The sequence below is a fragment of the Photinus pyralis genome, unplaced genomic scaffold (assembly GCF_008802855.1).
Source record: "Photinus pyralis isolate 1611_PpyrPB1 unplaced genomic scaffold, Ppyr1.3 Ppyr1.4_LG3a, whole genome shotgun sequence".
In the NCBI taxonomy this organism is placed as follows: Eukaryota; Metazoa; Arthropoda; class Insecta; order Coleoptera; family Lampyridae; genus Photinus; species Photinus pyralis.
In genome coordinates, this window is record NW_022170509.1 from 4,812,583 (window position 1) to 4,828,645 (window position 16,063).

Here is a 16,063-nt window from a genome sequence, read left to right on the forward strand (position 1 = left end):
CAAAACAAATAAATTTACCGATGAAGTCATTCAAAGCTAGTGCTGAGAACGATATTAATGTAGCGCACATCGAACATAAGAAAAACTCATTGTCCGACAATATTTTCTAGAAATATACATAAGGAATACACAAAAATAAGCAACATTGTCTTACCGTTACAAGGTGACCTAATTCAAAATTTGGTTCACGTAAGATATTCATGAATCGAATCGGTACTAACCGGACAATCCTCTCGCATACTGTACAGACAATGAGGCTTTGACCTAAAAGGAGAGGCACATTTCAACGTACATTAGTTTAGCAATATTTAAAAATTACTGGCATTTTGAAAATGATACTTTTAGGTTATGTCAAGTTAATGTTGTATGCACAAGAAATAAAGCAAATGTAATAACTTATTTTTTTACCATAGACGAGGACGTTTTCTTTATGCATTATGTTAATTATTAAAAATTCTTGTTAGTTGTGATATTTTTTAATTGGGGTGCCTCTTGACTTAACAAACAGTTTCTGTATAATATGGTATATGTATGACTGATTGATGTAAACTTCCGCCGTCATTCATACAATGGCGTTGGCGTTACCGGAAGCGTATGAAATGAGAGGGAAATTCAAAAAATTTAGCTAAAAATTACCATGTGACTGAGCAAGACAAGTTATATGTATACACCTTATGTATAATTATTTTTAGAAGATATTGCGGGACAGTTCTTCTTATATTTGATGTGTGCAACAATGATATGATTCTCTGGGATAGTTTGTTACGATTTCACCAATCAATTTGTTTGTTTTGTATGCCCCCAAAGTGATCTCAGACATATGGCTTACTTTGGAAATTAAAAGCGCCCTATTTACACCTAATGAAGTACAATCATTAAGCAATAAGCGTTGATGAGATTCACTACTACCGGAAATATCTTCATAGATGTCTCCAGATTACTCAAAAGGTGGTAGTTATATATACCTACCTAACGTGAAATCTAAGAAATAGTCCCAGATCGAAAGAATTCAAGGATGTTTATTTTGTTCCTTAAAGATTACACAACTAGCAAAATACACATAAGTGGATGGCATAACATACTAATAATAGTTGTTATTCAGATAGGTACCTATTCTTGCCGGTGAGATAACATACTGCCTTGAATTTAAATGTGCCTGATTGCACTGCTGGAGATCATTCGGTAATCTGGATTACGATAGGAGGATGGACAAGCTGTCCACACGCACTTAAGCCTCGTGTTCAGGCCCTTTGAAGTACCTCCTTGCCGTGGTGGTGTAACGCAATTTCTTTTGTTTCGAAGATTATTTTGTCAAAAGCCTCTACTATGTCTATATTAATGCCCCCAGTAGGCGCGATGCACAGGAGGTAGATTCCATAGCTCTGCAAAAGCTCTTCCGTGCCTCTCTTTGACGCCTCCTATTCTCCTACCTTATGGCTTATAGGCTTTCCAGTCGGTGTCGCTTTGTTCTTTCTTGCCTTATTGAACAGTTTGCCCAGCTGACTTTTCTGCTTTTCGAGCGCCCTGCACCACCAAGGATGGTTGTAGGACGTCTTTGGCAGTTCTCAGAGGACATACCTGTTCAATGACTCTACAATGGAGTTAGGGAGGAGATCTACGAGAGGATGGCTCTCTAAGTTTTTCTCCAAGGAGATGTTATTAATGGGAGATATCCGTTATCTTCGAGTTACGTAAGCCCTTTTGGACGGCTTCCTTGCAGTTAATTTCAAATGAAATTACTCTATGATCTGACATAGTCGCTTCTGGAGTAACTTGCCAATTCGTTATATGGTCAGAGATACTCGATGTTCGGTTCACTACCCTAATTTAGTATCTCTAGATTAGTAAATCAAGTAGTGATTTACCTCTTGGGTTGACGTTAGTGCTCCCCCATGTAGTATGGTGAGCATTTTAGTGGGTACGTGTTGGTTGTTTTTCTCGCAGTGTTTTATCAGTTCTACCATCCTTTACTGGGAGGTAGATTGACAGAATCTCCCGGGAGACATACTGATGCTGTTACTAATTCAGCTCTACCCTGTATGTTTTAACGGTATAGTGGTGATATCACAGTGACACAGGTGTGGCTTTAAAGTGGCTAGGGACATAGATACATGTTCGTGGTTTTTCTTGCTGTGTATTAAAGAAGACGGTTCTTTTTGTACCCCCAGTGAGGTGTCTGCCTAAAAGGTAACAGTAGCCCCGCTACAGTGTTGCAGTTTTACTTGTATAAAATTCTCTTTCATAGTTATATATATGTAGACAATAGCTATCTATTGTTTATCCAGTCAACCCAGTTCCGTCGTAGTGCAGTTTACATGGTAAACAACCCAATTAGAAAATATGGAATTTTGAACGTGTTTAAAGAGTGGTTGTTCTCTTACACCAGCATTACAGATGCGTTTTTCTAATAATAGTCGGTTGTCAGCAATGGAGTTACCTCAAAAGATAATCGCATAGCTTAAATGATTGTAGTAGCATTTAAGTAGAGCAGATTGCCACACCATTTGTCAGTTTCAAACAGACCTGGTCGTTATGAGAGCTCCAACTTAAATTTTCATTTATTGTTACCCCTAGGAAACTTTGAATGACTGTGAGGAGAAAACTACTTTTGTTTTTTTTGCCATTCAACTGCAGCTGATTATATTAGAGTTGCACCATTCAATGATGCACCTTATTACGGTGTTAGCCTTAAATCTTAAGGATTACCGTCAGACGCTTGAGCTTCTTATCCATCAAGTCGTTCACAAAAATGGCAAAAAGGTGCGTTGCTAAAGTAGCCCCCGAGGGGTTCGCACATTGTACCATAATTCCTGCGATTTAAATTTCTGATTTATTAGGTTGCCACATTTTCCCCTGAGTGCGACCTCCCAGTTAGTTATGAGTTGAATAATTTCAGCAGACAGCCTTGGATAGATCGAAATAAATCCTTATGGTAAATGGCAATACTCGCGCGCTACTTAATAAACTGCTAAGCTTGTGTAACAATGTGTTGCAAACCACCCTCTACCGCAAGTAGTGAATAGTAATTGTGCTTGTTACACATTTTGCTTAAAATTGAGAAAAGAATGAAATATCGAATAATGTACAGGGTGCTCTATATGCGTCACGCCTTTATAACCAACCCTGTATAATTAAAAAACTATTGTAGAAAACTTTTTTTGATATCATCGATAATTGACCGTTACCAAACTTATCAGCGACCATGTATTAATAGATCGAACGCGTTCCAACAGGCTGCCTTCATCAGCAATCTATTGATAAGGAGTACAGGAGCACAAAGCTGAAATTTATAATAATTATGTATACAGAAATTCTGAGATTCACATAAGGCACTAATTTGGGACGTGATATGGTTCAGCAAGTACCACTTGTAAGACTGAAGTACTTTATGCACTATATAAAGACCTTCTAAAAGATTTAGACTAATGCTAACCACCATGTCGAAATTACTATGCACTGTTTCTCAGAATCGTTACCACATTTCGTGATACTGATGGTTTAATACTAAATACTGTAAAATAGTTGACCACTGATTGTTTCAACAGACCCTAGGCAAGTTTGAGGAACTGTTTGCTCGCATTAACCATTAGTTTAACATTCGTCCTTCCACACAACATATCTCATTATCTACGACCATTTATATTTAACGTTTAACTACAAACATGATTACACAAGGATTGACTAACTCTGGTTGCACGCATTACTGCATTTAACATTCAACTCAAAGTTTAATTCTTATACTAACCCTTAAAACAAGAGAATCTGTCTGGAAAAATTACAATTTTAATTAAGGGTAATCATTTTCATCTGCCTTTCAATCTCTTCCACTTCTATTTCAAGTTTTGGTAGTTTTTGCAAAAGTGTACCAAATGGTCTAGGGATCAGTGTTGGGATAAGTATCGGAGCACAAAGCTGAAATGAGGAGTGTTGTATCATAATTGTACAGAAATGTTCGCATATTTACGTAAGAGGTCAATTTTCGATACGCCACAATCTTCTTCAGTTGAGCCCAGTTATTAGATTCGATTACACTATAGACTTTTTGAAGTCCATCTGAAAGCACCAAACATCTTTTGTGCACAAATGTTTTAAAGTACTAAAAGATAAAGAATTATTTTGGGAGTTCCGTTTAATGTTACTCATACCAAAACATCTTCTTTAGGTCGAAAGAGAGGGTTGTCATAATCATCAAGGTATGCGAAAGGATCGCAATCTTGCTTTCGGCATACAAGGCAATTGAACATTTCAGTGTAATCTGTTTGAAGTATTGCTGCTCGTCTTACCAAAGTGCAGCACAATGAGCAAACGAAGAACTTGTAGCTCTTGAACATTACCTAAAAGTACATCGGATAAAATTGTGTTGGTCGCAACTGAAGTATCTACCTTCAAAAGTGCTCTGAAGCTGAAGTTGGGTCTGTACAACAAAGCCATATATCTGACTGGAACAAGTTTTACTGGTCTTTTACAGACACTGCAATGTAAATTATCCAAATCTAAAACATGTTCAAAAACGTCAGTGTTTGGGAAAAATGTTGAGGTTATGTCCATTAGGTACCTCTACTAAATTTGTCTATGCATTTTAATTTGGGCAAGTTTTAGGCGTTCTACTTACGGATGAAGTTTATTGAAGGCATTTTGAGCTCGTTATTATCTTTTCTGGCTAATGGAGAAGTGGAATTTCACAAATAATTAGAGATAAATAGAGAAATTTAATTTCTAGCGACAGACGTATGATGTAAATATTTTTTTGTTTTCGCCTACTAGATTTTAAAATAAATTTGAATTTGAACAAAAGAACGCGCCAACGTTGCCGAATTTACTTTTTATTGTAGTAGTATTAACGTAGCCATTTGCTGTTATGTTGAGTGAACCTTAGTAGGACCTAATGGATGAAGAAAGCGTTGTACAGAATTTGGTTGAAGCATCTGTAAGTTGTAGGGACGTGGTATAAGTCGACTCTAATTTTGACATTTAATATTGAAACAGAGCTTCCTACACGTTATATTGGTTGCCTAACTTCCTACTTGTATTACGCCCAAACGTGCTACAGTGAGTGATAATTTTATATTAGTGTCTACCATGGACATTTTGGAATGCGGACAGGGTTTCTGCCTAAGCCACCCCTCTTGTACAAAACTTTCTTGTAAGGACTGATATTCCAGGTATCCTTTTGGTCATATTCGACATCTAATAACCCCTAAACCAAGCTCACCAGCATTATAAGGTGATATACCTCATTACTAATTGCTCGTTTCAGCTAGTCATGCCTTCGAGCTCTAATGTAATCTATCCTTCTTTTCAATTTTGTAAACAAATTGAAAAATTTCTACCTTAGATTGGCGTCCCCTTAAACGAGGATTCAAACAAAATTCTGACATTGACGAAATTTTGTACCATGGTAGCGTTGAACAAAGAGTCCAAAGAGTATATGCGTGCTGTGCGTCGAAATACATAGTTTTAAATCCGTGGATAATTACTTTGTTGGTACATTTGATCTTTCAAAACCTAGTTTTGGGTTTGTACTTTATTCATCTTGAAAAATCTCTTTGTACCAAATCCGCTGAGGTAGATACTTTGGCCCCTACTACCCAATTTTAAATACCTTATTAGTTATCCTTATAACAGTGTACATCAAAATTTCGCTTTGAAAAATACAATTTTTAGAATCCCGTGCTTTACGGTCGTAAAAAACACTAAATAATAAATAGTTGTATCGGTTTCACATACCTGAGCTATGGGCAGTGCAAAGTATATACAGAGTGGCCCAACGAGAAGTATACAGAGGGCTTTTAGGGTATTAAATTTAGAAAATTCGAAAAATCCTCGAACACGTCAATTTTGTATTCGAGGGGGACAACTTTTGGAATACAAATCACGAACCCAAGTCTTCACCCCTCTACATAGGGAGCTTAACCCCTAAAATTTTAAATGGAATCCTATGGCAAATGGCACATTATTTGAAAGCCAATTTAATCGTGATTACTAATCTGCTTTGTTTTTTAAATTCTATTGATTCGTTTCGGAGATATTCGCATTTGAAATGTTTTTCCCCTGATTTAAGTCCTTTAGATTACTTCTTGTTGGGATATTTAAAGAATAAAGTTTATGCTACTCCGCCCGGAACATTACAAGGGTTGCGAGCACGTATAACCATAGTGTAAGAATAGAATACATTATGGTATAACTCAACAATTTCGAGTGATTACCCCTGAAATCTTGCAACATGTACGGCAGCGTTTTGAAGCAAATCTTTATTATTGCATGGAAGCAGGCGGAAGGCAATTCGAGCATTTATTGAAATAAATGTTGTGTGTTTAAAGTTATTTATTATTTTTTGCACAATTTAAACCTTGTATTAAAAATGTTAATGCAAGGTGACTTAGATCGCATTTGTTTTGGTTTTTTTAGAAAAAACCATTTCAAATGCGAATATCTCCGAACCGAATCAATAGAATTTAAAAAGCAAAGCAGATTAGTAATCACGATTAAATTGGCTTTCAAATAATATGCCATTTGCCATAGGATTCCATTTAAAATTTTAGGGGTTAAGCTCCCTACGTAGAGGGGTGAAGACTTGGGTTCGTGATTTGTATTCCAAAAGTTGCCCCCCTCGAATACAAAATTGACGTGTTCGAGGATGTTTCGAAATTTCTAAATTTAATACCCTAAAAGCCCTCTGTATACTTCTCGTTGGGCCACTCTGTATTAAATACTTTCCAAATGTGCAAAAAAAATTTGGGTTTTTTTTACAATTTACCCTCTAGAGCCACCCCGTACAGGACGATTTTTGACGCCTTCTGGATTTCGATATTTCTAATGATCATGCATCATTTAAAATTGGTTTCAGCTTTTAACCCCGAAGTGTAAACGAAAATCACAATTGATGGCAGTGGGAACTCTACTATATGTACCTAGTATAGCTAGATCATTTTATTTCATTATTATATGTTCTAACAGACAATAAATCAGGGTAGCAAAGATACTATCCTTAAATGATTAAACTTTCAACGGTTAAAAAATACTCCTCAATTCTTGAGAGACCTAAAACAAACTGCAGAATATAATGACCTTAATCTGTAGCGACCATAACATTATTTAACTAACGACTAATATTTAAAGCTTTATGTAGGTAACACCTGCAATTTTCACTACTGTCTATTAAAACTTTAAACTGTATCTTAGAATAAAATTGCTTTTGGATTTTGAATACAGAGCCATCTCATCTGATTTTCGACTTCTTCTAGATCCACTTGAAGTTTCGGTAATGTGTGATTTATACAAATTTTTCCAAATGGTCTAGGTATTTTTGTTGGGATAACTATCGGAGCACAAAGCTGAAAGGATATGTCATAAAAAATAACTTCAACAAAATGTTTCGATAATTTACATATGGTGTTAGTACTTTGTACCCTCGGATGTGTTTCAGCAGAGTCCAGTCGTCAGATTCAATTATCATATAGACTAATCGCAGTATCTCTGAAATTGCCACACATTCTTTGTGTACATATCTTCTGTCCTGAAAGATATGCTTATAGTACTGAAATATTTTTCGCAAGCATACGACATACTATAATATGCTCTTTAGGCTGAAACAGTGGGTTATTGTAGTTGCTCAGGAATGCAAAAGGTTTTATAATTTTCATTTTACACACAAAGCAATAGGACATTCCACTGTAATCTGTGTTGAGTATTGCTGTATGGTACACCCAGTGACTACACAATGAACATAAAAAATATTGATGGTATCTCAACATGACCTAAAAGTCTATATTAGTAAAAAATTATTCCGTTACAATTGTGTAAACTACTTTTATAAGCTTTTTGAAGCTAAAATTTGGGCTCTGCAACCAACTCATGTATCGTACAGGAACGAGTTTCACTCTTCTTCTACAGACATGGCAGTGTATATTAGTTAAATCTGTAACAAAATTTACTCTAAAGCATTATTTCTTAATAGCAAATATTTTAAACAATTCTTTATCTTAGGTTATGTTGGCATTTCAATTTTAGTTGTATATATACAATTTTGAATCTCCACTTACATTTGAATGTCCCTGAAGACATTTTAACTCTATTGATCACCACTAGACGAATTTAACAAAAATAAAGAGATATCCCTGACTTCTCTTTATACTGTGCCTCCAAGACTATACCTACCAGACACATTAGCTGTATTCGTTTCAAGTGATTTAACTTAAGTTAAATCAGTTTAAGTGATTGCACTTTGTTTTTTTCGTTTACAATCTTAGACCATATAGTACATGGCTATATGGTCTAAGATTGTAAACGCAAAAAATCACTGAAACTGATTTAACTCAGTTAAATCACTTGAAATGAATATAGCGATTAAGAAATATCTATTTCACTGAAAAGTGTCTATCTTGCACATACATACATTTTCGAAATACTTTTAACTGGTATTATTTTTTAGCCTGTTGTACTAACCCAACCCACTACAGTACATTATTCTAATCTTACAATGTTCGTCCAAAATTTGACACCACTTAATTAGCTACTCAGTGAACTTACCTCTTGCTACTACTTCCTAAAAAACAAAAAAATATTATCATTAGAGGTAGGAATATCATACGCTACATAATAATACTAAACTGTTTCAAACATAGACGAACTGACAGACGATGCTCAAATGACCAAAATTTAGTATGTTAGTCTCTTGATCATTGTCTACATATTACGGAAAGCTGTTCGTGAATTATCATGTACACAGACGGACGGATAGAGGATCCAAAATGGTGAACGAGGTGGGTCGTTCGTTAATAATGGGCGAAGTTTAGCTTGAAAGACTGTTCAATGCTGTTCTACCACTTAACCCAGGAAGAGAGAACTAGGTAGGTAGACAATGGTCAAAATTTTGGTTATTTGTCCGTCTGTGGTTGGCACTTGTTTTATATTGGCTTGAAACCGTTTATTTTATATGGGAAGTTTTTAAAATACAGATTACTAATCAAAAATGAGGTGTATATCTTTATTGTTCTACAAACACACGTTGATATATCAACAATGAACATTTTCAAGATGGGAATATTGGTACCACTGGAAAGCATTTTTCAGTAGCTTTCCAACGATGTGTCACAAGTATGGGGTTGCCATTTAGGATTTTTGAAAATGGGGGGAGAGTCAAGGGAGTGGGGGGTTGACACTCATAACGTCATTCTGGTTCCCCGTCGATACCCCCGAAACTGTTTTGCGCGATTTTCAATATCTTCTTTAGTTTGGAAAATATGGCCGACGCAAGTTTTAAAATTGACACCCCGTATAGTATTGTATCCCAAACGTTGAATCAGTGTAGTGTAGCAGAATGTTACACTAAACACAAACAAAACTCTATGGTAAAGTGAGCAGTAAATCACATAGACCTACCTTTAGGTATATATGTCTATGGTTGTTAATCATGATTATTTGACTTTTGTATCTAGGAACAAAAACATTTAATAGTAGTGGCTGTTGCTTCTCCATTCCTAACTATGAAGGGTAATTAAAAGTGTAGACTGTTCACCACAAGCTTTGAGCTGTTCCTAGTTCATGCGATACAATTTGCATGTACTTTAAATGATTTTTGTTCACGAACAATTTTACTAGAATCCAAAAGTGTACCCGTCCTTATTTGCCTACCTTGTTACAGGTGTGCTTGAACGGTCAGTGTTAATAGAAGGCGTATTATTTCGCGCAAGATATTTGGGTTCTACGCAACTGGTATGCGAGGGACAACCGACCAAGACGACAAGGATGATGCAAGCCGAAGAAGCGGTTTCGAGAATAAAGGTGATGTAGCATGTTAATACTGTAGCATTATGTAACTCAAACCTTTAGACAATATTTACCTCTTGTTGCATTGCCCTAACAACCAATAAAAAAACATGTCATCACCTTTGCACATTTTTTCTTTCTTGAAATTGATAATTTTGTAAAACAGTGCATATTGGCATAAACTGCATGCTTATTACGAAATCTTATTATTATTGATACCAAAGAGAAACAATAAACTGGGTGTAATAATATAAATAGTTTTTGTTCGGAGGCAGGTTGATTTGATGTGAAGCCCCCTTCCCTTATCTCAACTGGTACAGTGCTATGGCACGCTTCATGTTTGGTTGGTCGCCTGTTCCATGTTTGTCCTACGATCTATTCATTTGTCGCACACCCTCTTTCGTCTCCATATGTGCTTTTGATGTTGTTGTCTCCATGAACATATAGAAAACTGCACTGATGGGCCTATGTAGAGCATTTCTCTTTTCAATTTTTACTCGCTATTTATGTTGTTTTTTCATTTTGTGTTTGTGTCATAACTTTGCTCTGCAATTTTTACTTGTGCAACTGAATTCTATAAGTTCCCACATTATCATTTGGTGTTAGTTGTAGTTATCTCGGTTGTGTATATAATTTTTTTTTATACGTGAGCTTTTAATTACATGTTTACACTTTGGGAATTAAGCGGGTGTATAGTAGATAAGAGAGGGCAAATTTGCAGGAGGCATCCAACCAAATGTTAGAAAGTTACAGCCAGCACTTTGGCCCGGGAAGTCCTGGCAGTGCTAGCTTTGACGAAACTCCTCTAGATCCAGAACCAGACAATGTATGCAAATCAGCCACGCCGTCTTTACAGGGTGAGCTTTTCAATATTGCAGTATTATCGTCTGACAAATTCTATTGGCACGCAAGATTTCTATAGTCACTACCGCAGAGTCTTTTGGCTTCAGTGCTGTTAGAGACTAAAAAGGGTGATCCGATACGAATTTTTAATTGCGTACCATTTGGACAGTTTTGTAGGTACTAAGTCTAAATTAAATAAACTTATTGTACTTCTTCGCTATTGTTTAAGAATTAAAAACATCTGGGCCTCTAAAAAAAACCATTTGTTAAAAATATGGCATTACTATTTCAATTGTGTTATTAGATTTCTGATTGCACTATACCAAATCACCATAGATAATGATAGTCGCTCGCCTGGCGCCTGGTAGGAATCCATCAAATTTGTTCATTTTGAAATATACGTATAGATATTGTAAAATGGTGTCACGAGGGAGGGATATTATGTCAGCATTAAAAATTTGTATTAGATCACTGATTGCTAAAATAAAAGATAAAACGCAATTTTGAAAGGCAGTTCTGTAAAGGTGTGCACGACACAAGTACCATACCGCTGGCGCCTGGAACTACGGGAACTGTTTTTCGACTACAGTTCTTGGGTTCCGTCGAAGTGGATGAGGAGGGGGGCCGTAAGCGTCGGAAGCGTCTGAAGAAAAATATGGTCGAAGTAGCCGTTACAAAGATCAAGGTCTGTTTGTTTCCTATTTCTGTGTATTTACTTAAATTCATTTAACGAAGAAATTTCTGCTCCGAAATTACTATTTATGTCACTACACCTTTGATCGAAAAGGCGTTACTAATGTACTAACATTTTCAATTTTTTTTTGTCTGGCTGCTAATTGGATGCAATCTACAGGCTTTGGTAAGTGGGTACTTTTTGAAGTTAGAAATTTACTCAACTATTGTTACAGGCACCTGACGGCGAAACTCAGCCAAGTACGGAAGTGGATTTATTCATTTCGACTGAGAAGATTATGGTATTAAATACTGATCTGAAGGAAATTATGATGGACCACGCACTTAGAACAATATCCTACATCGCAGACATAGGCGATTTAGTCGTCCTTATGGCTCGACGAAGGTTCGTGCCGCACGAGATGGAAGATCCTCCCAAAATTAATCGGACACCAAAAATGATTTGTCACGTTTTCGAGAGCGAAGAAGCACAATTTATTGCACAATCAATAGGGCAGGCGTTCCAAGTGGCTTATATGGAATTTTTAAAGGCAAACGGTATTGAAGATCACAGTTTCGTAAAAGAGATGGATTACCAGGAAGTGCTGAATTCTCAGGAGATATTCGGCGATGAATTGCAGATGTTTGCGAAGAAAGAAATGCAAAAGGAGGTCGTAGTTCCAAAAGCGAAGGGGGAAATTTTGGGGGTCGTCATTGTGGAATCCGGTTGGGGTTCGATGCTGCCAACTGTCGTTATTGCAAACTTAGCGCCGGCCGGTGCGGCAGCGCGCTGTGGCCAATTAAATATAGGAGATCAGATAATCGCTATTAATGGTGTCAGCCTTGTTGGATTGCCTTTATCTACATGTCAAAATTACATTAAGAATTCCAAAAATCAAACTGTCGTAAAATTAACAGTAGTTCCTTGTGCACCTGTTGTAGAAGTAAAAATTAAAAGACCCGATACTAAATACCAACTAGGATTTAGTGTACAAAATGGAGTGGTACGTTATGTTCATTTTTATTAAGATGATTGTTGAAAGGCTTGTTTTTAGATTTGTAGTTTATTAAGAGGAGGCATAGCCGAACGAGGCGGTGTTCGTGTAGGTCATAGAATTATTGAAATTAACAACCAAAGCGTAGTTGCTGTTCCACATGAAAAAATTGTAAATTTATTAGCTACATCCGTGGGAGAGGTAATCATTCATGAGGTATTCACATACAATTGATACGTCGCATTATAGATCCTAATGAAGACAATGCCCACTTCTATGTTTCGTTTGCTAACAGGACAAGAAAATCCGGTTTATATATAATGGAAGTTTAATTGATGGACTGAAAGTGCCTAATTGTAGTTAATATTGACCTTTCGATGGAATAAATCAAGTTGATCAGTCATGCTTCTGTTTTAGATCTATATATTTTTTATTGTACATGTTTCATAGACTGAAGACAATACGAGGGAAGCAGTGCTTTACCATAACTGCGCTTTCATAATAGACCATATCTCATCATTGCATACTGTACTTCTTGTGACTCCTAAGAGCATAGACCAAAGACTGGTTGGATAAGCAAAATGAATTCAAATGATGCGAGTAACTAATTTCTTAATGACAAAAACGAAACTTTTTGTTTATCCAACCTTTAAGTAATGCTGGCTCAATAATCAGTGTGGTATTATATCTAGTCAGCTGCTATTAGAAATTTAACTTGTGTATTTGTTAATTTAAAGGTATTAGATCTCTCAATTGAAATACAAGGTGTCTACTTGAAAAGGTTTAATTGATCGGTGTCGTAAAAGGTGTGAAATCATTTCGGGGTATGCAGGAGGAATACATTTTTGGGAAGCTCTTGAATTTTACCCTTGCGTACTGCAGAAAAGGATTTAAACATCTGACAACACCTTTTTTTACCAGAAAATAGCTTATTGAACGTTTTCAAATGGACAGCCTTTATGGTAAAAAATGTATAAGTTGGTGCTTAATAGAGACGATCTTCTATCAATCGTTAAAACAACACACATTGTATATTTGTAACTATATTTAAAGGTAAGAATGGAAAGCGAGATTTACTTTTTGCAATTATTTGATAAATTTTGTATTGTATAAGGTAAACGGACACCCAGTTATTATTATTTATTTTGTATAACTTTATGTACTATATCTAAGGTGTTTATAAGACTTAGAACTCATTTTCTATAATGCTTTTGTCGTATGTTTAAACACTGTAAATTTCACGTTGACGGCCTTACTCCTTTAAAACTTGGCACCTTAACCATATCAACTTTACATCGTGTTTACTTACTTTATGTGTTAAATCCCAGCTCATATTTGATCGACATGTTACATTTCCTTCATCTATATAGCATAATAAACTTATGTGTGAAAACTGTGTACAAAACAACTATAATACAGCATCCGCTATACTAGACCTGTATTTTATTTTTATTTACTCGCATTATCTTAGTCTTGTTAATATTTATTTTAGTTTCTCTCATTCTTACTCATTGGTTGACTAATATAAATTTATTTTGAAATTCGCCCAGATTGTTATAATAATGTGTCTTTGCTAGTGTTTGTTGCCTTAAATAGGTTTCTTTTGTTGCACTGTGTCCAATGCCTTTTCTATGTTCAAAAATACTATGTACTAACTACTACTTATGATCTGGCGTGCTTTGCTCTGTTCTGAAAATGATATGTACTTAATAATAATAATAGGACTTTATTGCACAAAACATAATTGACGATCACTCTAGCAATTGGTCCATACCCATTAGTGCAAACGGCGGCAGTTCAGATCGTTGTCCATATGACGTAGACCTGTTCTTGCAGTCAACCGTATACATTCAAATAAATATTTTCATTACACAGATAATACAGACGTACCATATACCATTTTTCAAACTAATCCATACGATTATAAGATGTGGTTACTCATCTCTGGAAACTTAACTCAATACAATCCTGTTTTGTCTTCTGGAATATAGGAGAAAGCTACGGTACATCTTTTTGAAAGCTGATTCGGAAAGAACAGAGGTGTTTATGCAAGGGGCTGAGCTAAACAGTTTAACTATATTGTACGAGAAACGTCTTTCAAATAGATACAAAATTATCAATCGCCTTCTTGACAACTCCTCCCTACTTTCCAAAATTCTATTGATTACTCCTTCCTATCTCGCTGGTCAACAGCCTCCCATCTCAAGCTAGAACCAATTTATATTACAATGCCCCAATGAATAGAAGGTTTTTGTTGTTTAATAACAATGTTTTTCGGAACTTGGACATTTTTTTGGTTTAGCTCTAATTTATTTAAAAAGAAATTATTTGAAATCTCTTAATCGGTTTATTAAGTTTGTTATTTATCCTTTTTCCTTTTCTACACGTCGCATTTACCATCATGCCGTATATATATATGTTTACTGTGTCTTAATTTTATTATTACAATTTGGTTGGTTTGCCTCTGCTAAATTTAAGGCTGGACGGTACATACAGAACGGAGTATGTAAAGTTGCCTATTGTCAATCGCCAAATTTGGCCATTTATAATATTAATTTGTGATTGATGGCAGAAACATAAACTTAGACCAATCATAATGCACATTTTCTATCTGTATAAACCAAGCGGCGCGACGGAAGCTATCTTTTCGCGCTTTTGAGGAAAACTTAATTTGTTTTTCCAAGATAACTTATCTGTAAATGAAGTTGGAACAATTTCCAAAACTGAGATAAGTTCGTAAACTTAATATCTAGGCAATAACGCCAGGAACATTTATTTCCTTTTTTCTTTTCCAAAATAGGGCACCCTTAGCCCTCGACGTTACCCTTAAAAAAAAGATTATTTTAAAAGATTTTAGTAAACCCCGGCGTTATTGTCTAGCTAAAGCATTCACCTTTCACAGGAATATTCGACCCCTTCTCCATCTTCACTCAGAATTCAGATATCGTGGAACAAAAAAGCGTTTTCGGGTAACGGAACAGGTATACTGTCCAGCCTTAGGTAGCACATCATTTCTTTCCTGTACCTATACTAATTTATTATGTATTTGCAATTCATTTAATTTACTCTGTTATTCTTGTTTAAGTTTTGTTTTGATTATGCTTGTGGAGGAATGTCACATTTACTATTGATATATTTTTTTCAAAACTAATTAGTTGCTATTTTAGCTTTGTCTTGTTTGCAACTCAAATTGATGACGTTTTGTGAAGGGGGCATACAAAGAACACCTTTGTGTCTTAAGTCAATATTGTGGACATCCTGTTTGATACCCAATTTTACAATGTAGATAACTAAGAACCTCCCTAGACAACATTTTATGTGAAAAAGAAAATATAACACTAAGATTCTTCATGTTTAGCCAGTTTTTTTTAGAAGTTTACTTAACTCCGTATTAATTGTTTCCATTGCTAGTTGAACGTTATCAGGTGGAAATTAGAGGTATATTTGCGTGTCATTGGCATAGAAATAAGATTTGCACTATTAATCCCCGAGGCACACCGGCCGTTAATGATCCCTTCGCCCTTCATAACCTCATCTCTAAGGTTGAGAAATCATGCTGGACAAAGAATTATCGACCTGAAGTCTGCTTCATAGACATTGAGGAGAGACTGCCCCTCATGTAACTCCATTGATGCAGCATGCACAGATTGGGATCGGAACCAGTCCTTGTGACTGTGAGCAGAGGTTGTCTGCAAGTGTAATGGGTCCCCTCTCCTTTGGTCGCTAGTCATGGACGGACTAGTGTAAACCTCCTACCCGGTATAATCTTTAACTGCATAGCATAG

The 16,063-nt window shown here is 35.9% G+C and overlaps 3 protein-coding genes across 8 annotated transcripts in view; 1 reads left to right on the forward strand and 2 right to left on the reverse strand.

Moving 5' to 3' along the window:
* LOC116166167 (amyloid-beta A4 precursor protein-binding family A member 1-like) overlaps positions 1-13,713 on the forward strand; it is a 40,115-nt gene extending 26,402 nt beyond the window's left edge. For all 5 annotated transcript variants that reach the window (XM_031481028.1, XM_031481025.1, XM_031481026.1 and 2 more), the window contains 7 exons: positions 9,644-9,783; positions 10,490-10,625; positions 11,136-11,296; positions 11,465-11,470; positions 11,520-12,287; positions 12,339-12,479; positions 12,528-13,713. In XM_031481028.1, the coding sequence (XP_031336888.1) occupies positions 9,644-9,783; positions 10,490-10,625; positions 11,136-11,296; positions 11,465-11,470; positions 11,520-12,287; positions 12,339-12,479; positions 12,528-12,599 (1,424 nt within the window). In that variant the 3' untranslated portion in view covers positions 12,600-13,713. The remainder of the gene's footprint in view (positions 1-9,643; positions 9,784-10,489; positions 10,626-11,135; positions 11,297-11,464; positions 11,471-11,519; positions 12,288-12,338; positions 12,480-12,527) is intronic.
* Positions 3,711-4,826, reverse strand: LOC116166168. 2 transcript variants are annotated; one of them, XM_031481031.1, is made up of 5 exons: positions 4,613-4,826; positions 4,384-4,493; positions 4,146-4,334; positions 3,965-4,096; positions 3,711-3,912 (listed from the first exon to the last, which is right to left on the reverse strand). In XM_031481031.1, the coding sequence occupies exons 1-5, from the start codon at positions 4,632-4,634 to the stop codon at positions 3,784-3,786; spliced, it is 582 nt and encodes a 193-aa protein (XP_031336891.1). In that variant the 5' UTR covers positions 4,635-4,826; the 3' UTR covers positions 3,711-3,783. The 2 variants fall into 2 exon arrangements, with proteins under 2 accessions (XP_031336891.1, XP_031336890.1); XM_031481030.1 differs by lacking the exon at positions 4,613-4,826 and having other exon boundaries at positions 3,769-3,912; positions 4,384-4,601.
* On the reverse strand, positions 7,074-8,156 carry LOC116166170. Its single transcript, XM_031481033.1, has 5 exons — positions 8,043-8,156; positions 7,809-7,918; positions 7,569-7,757; positions 7,388-7,516; positions 7,074-7,334 (listed from the first exon to the last, which is right to left on the reverse strand). Exons 1-5 carry the CDS (start codon positions 8,062-8,064, stop codon positions 7,179-7,181), a joined length of 606 nt encoding a protein of 201 aa, XP_031336893.1. The 5' UTR covers positions 8,065-8,156; the 3' UTR covers positions 7,074-7,178.
* Positions 13,714-16,063: the final 2,350 nt, after the last annotated feature.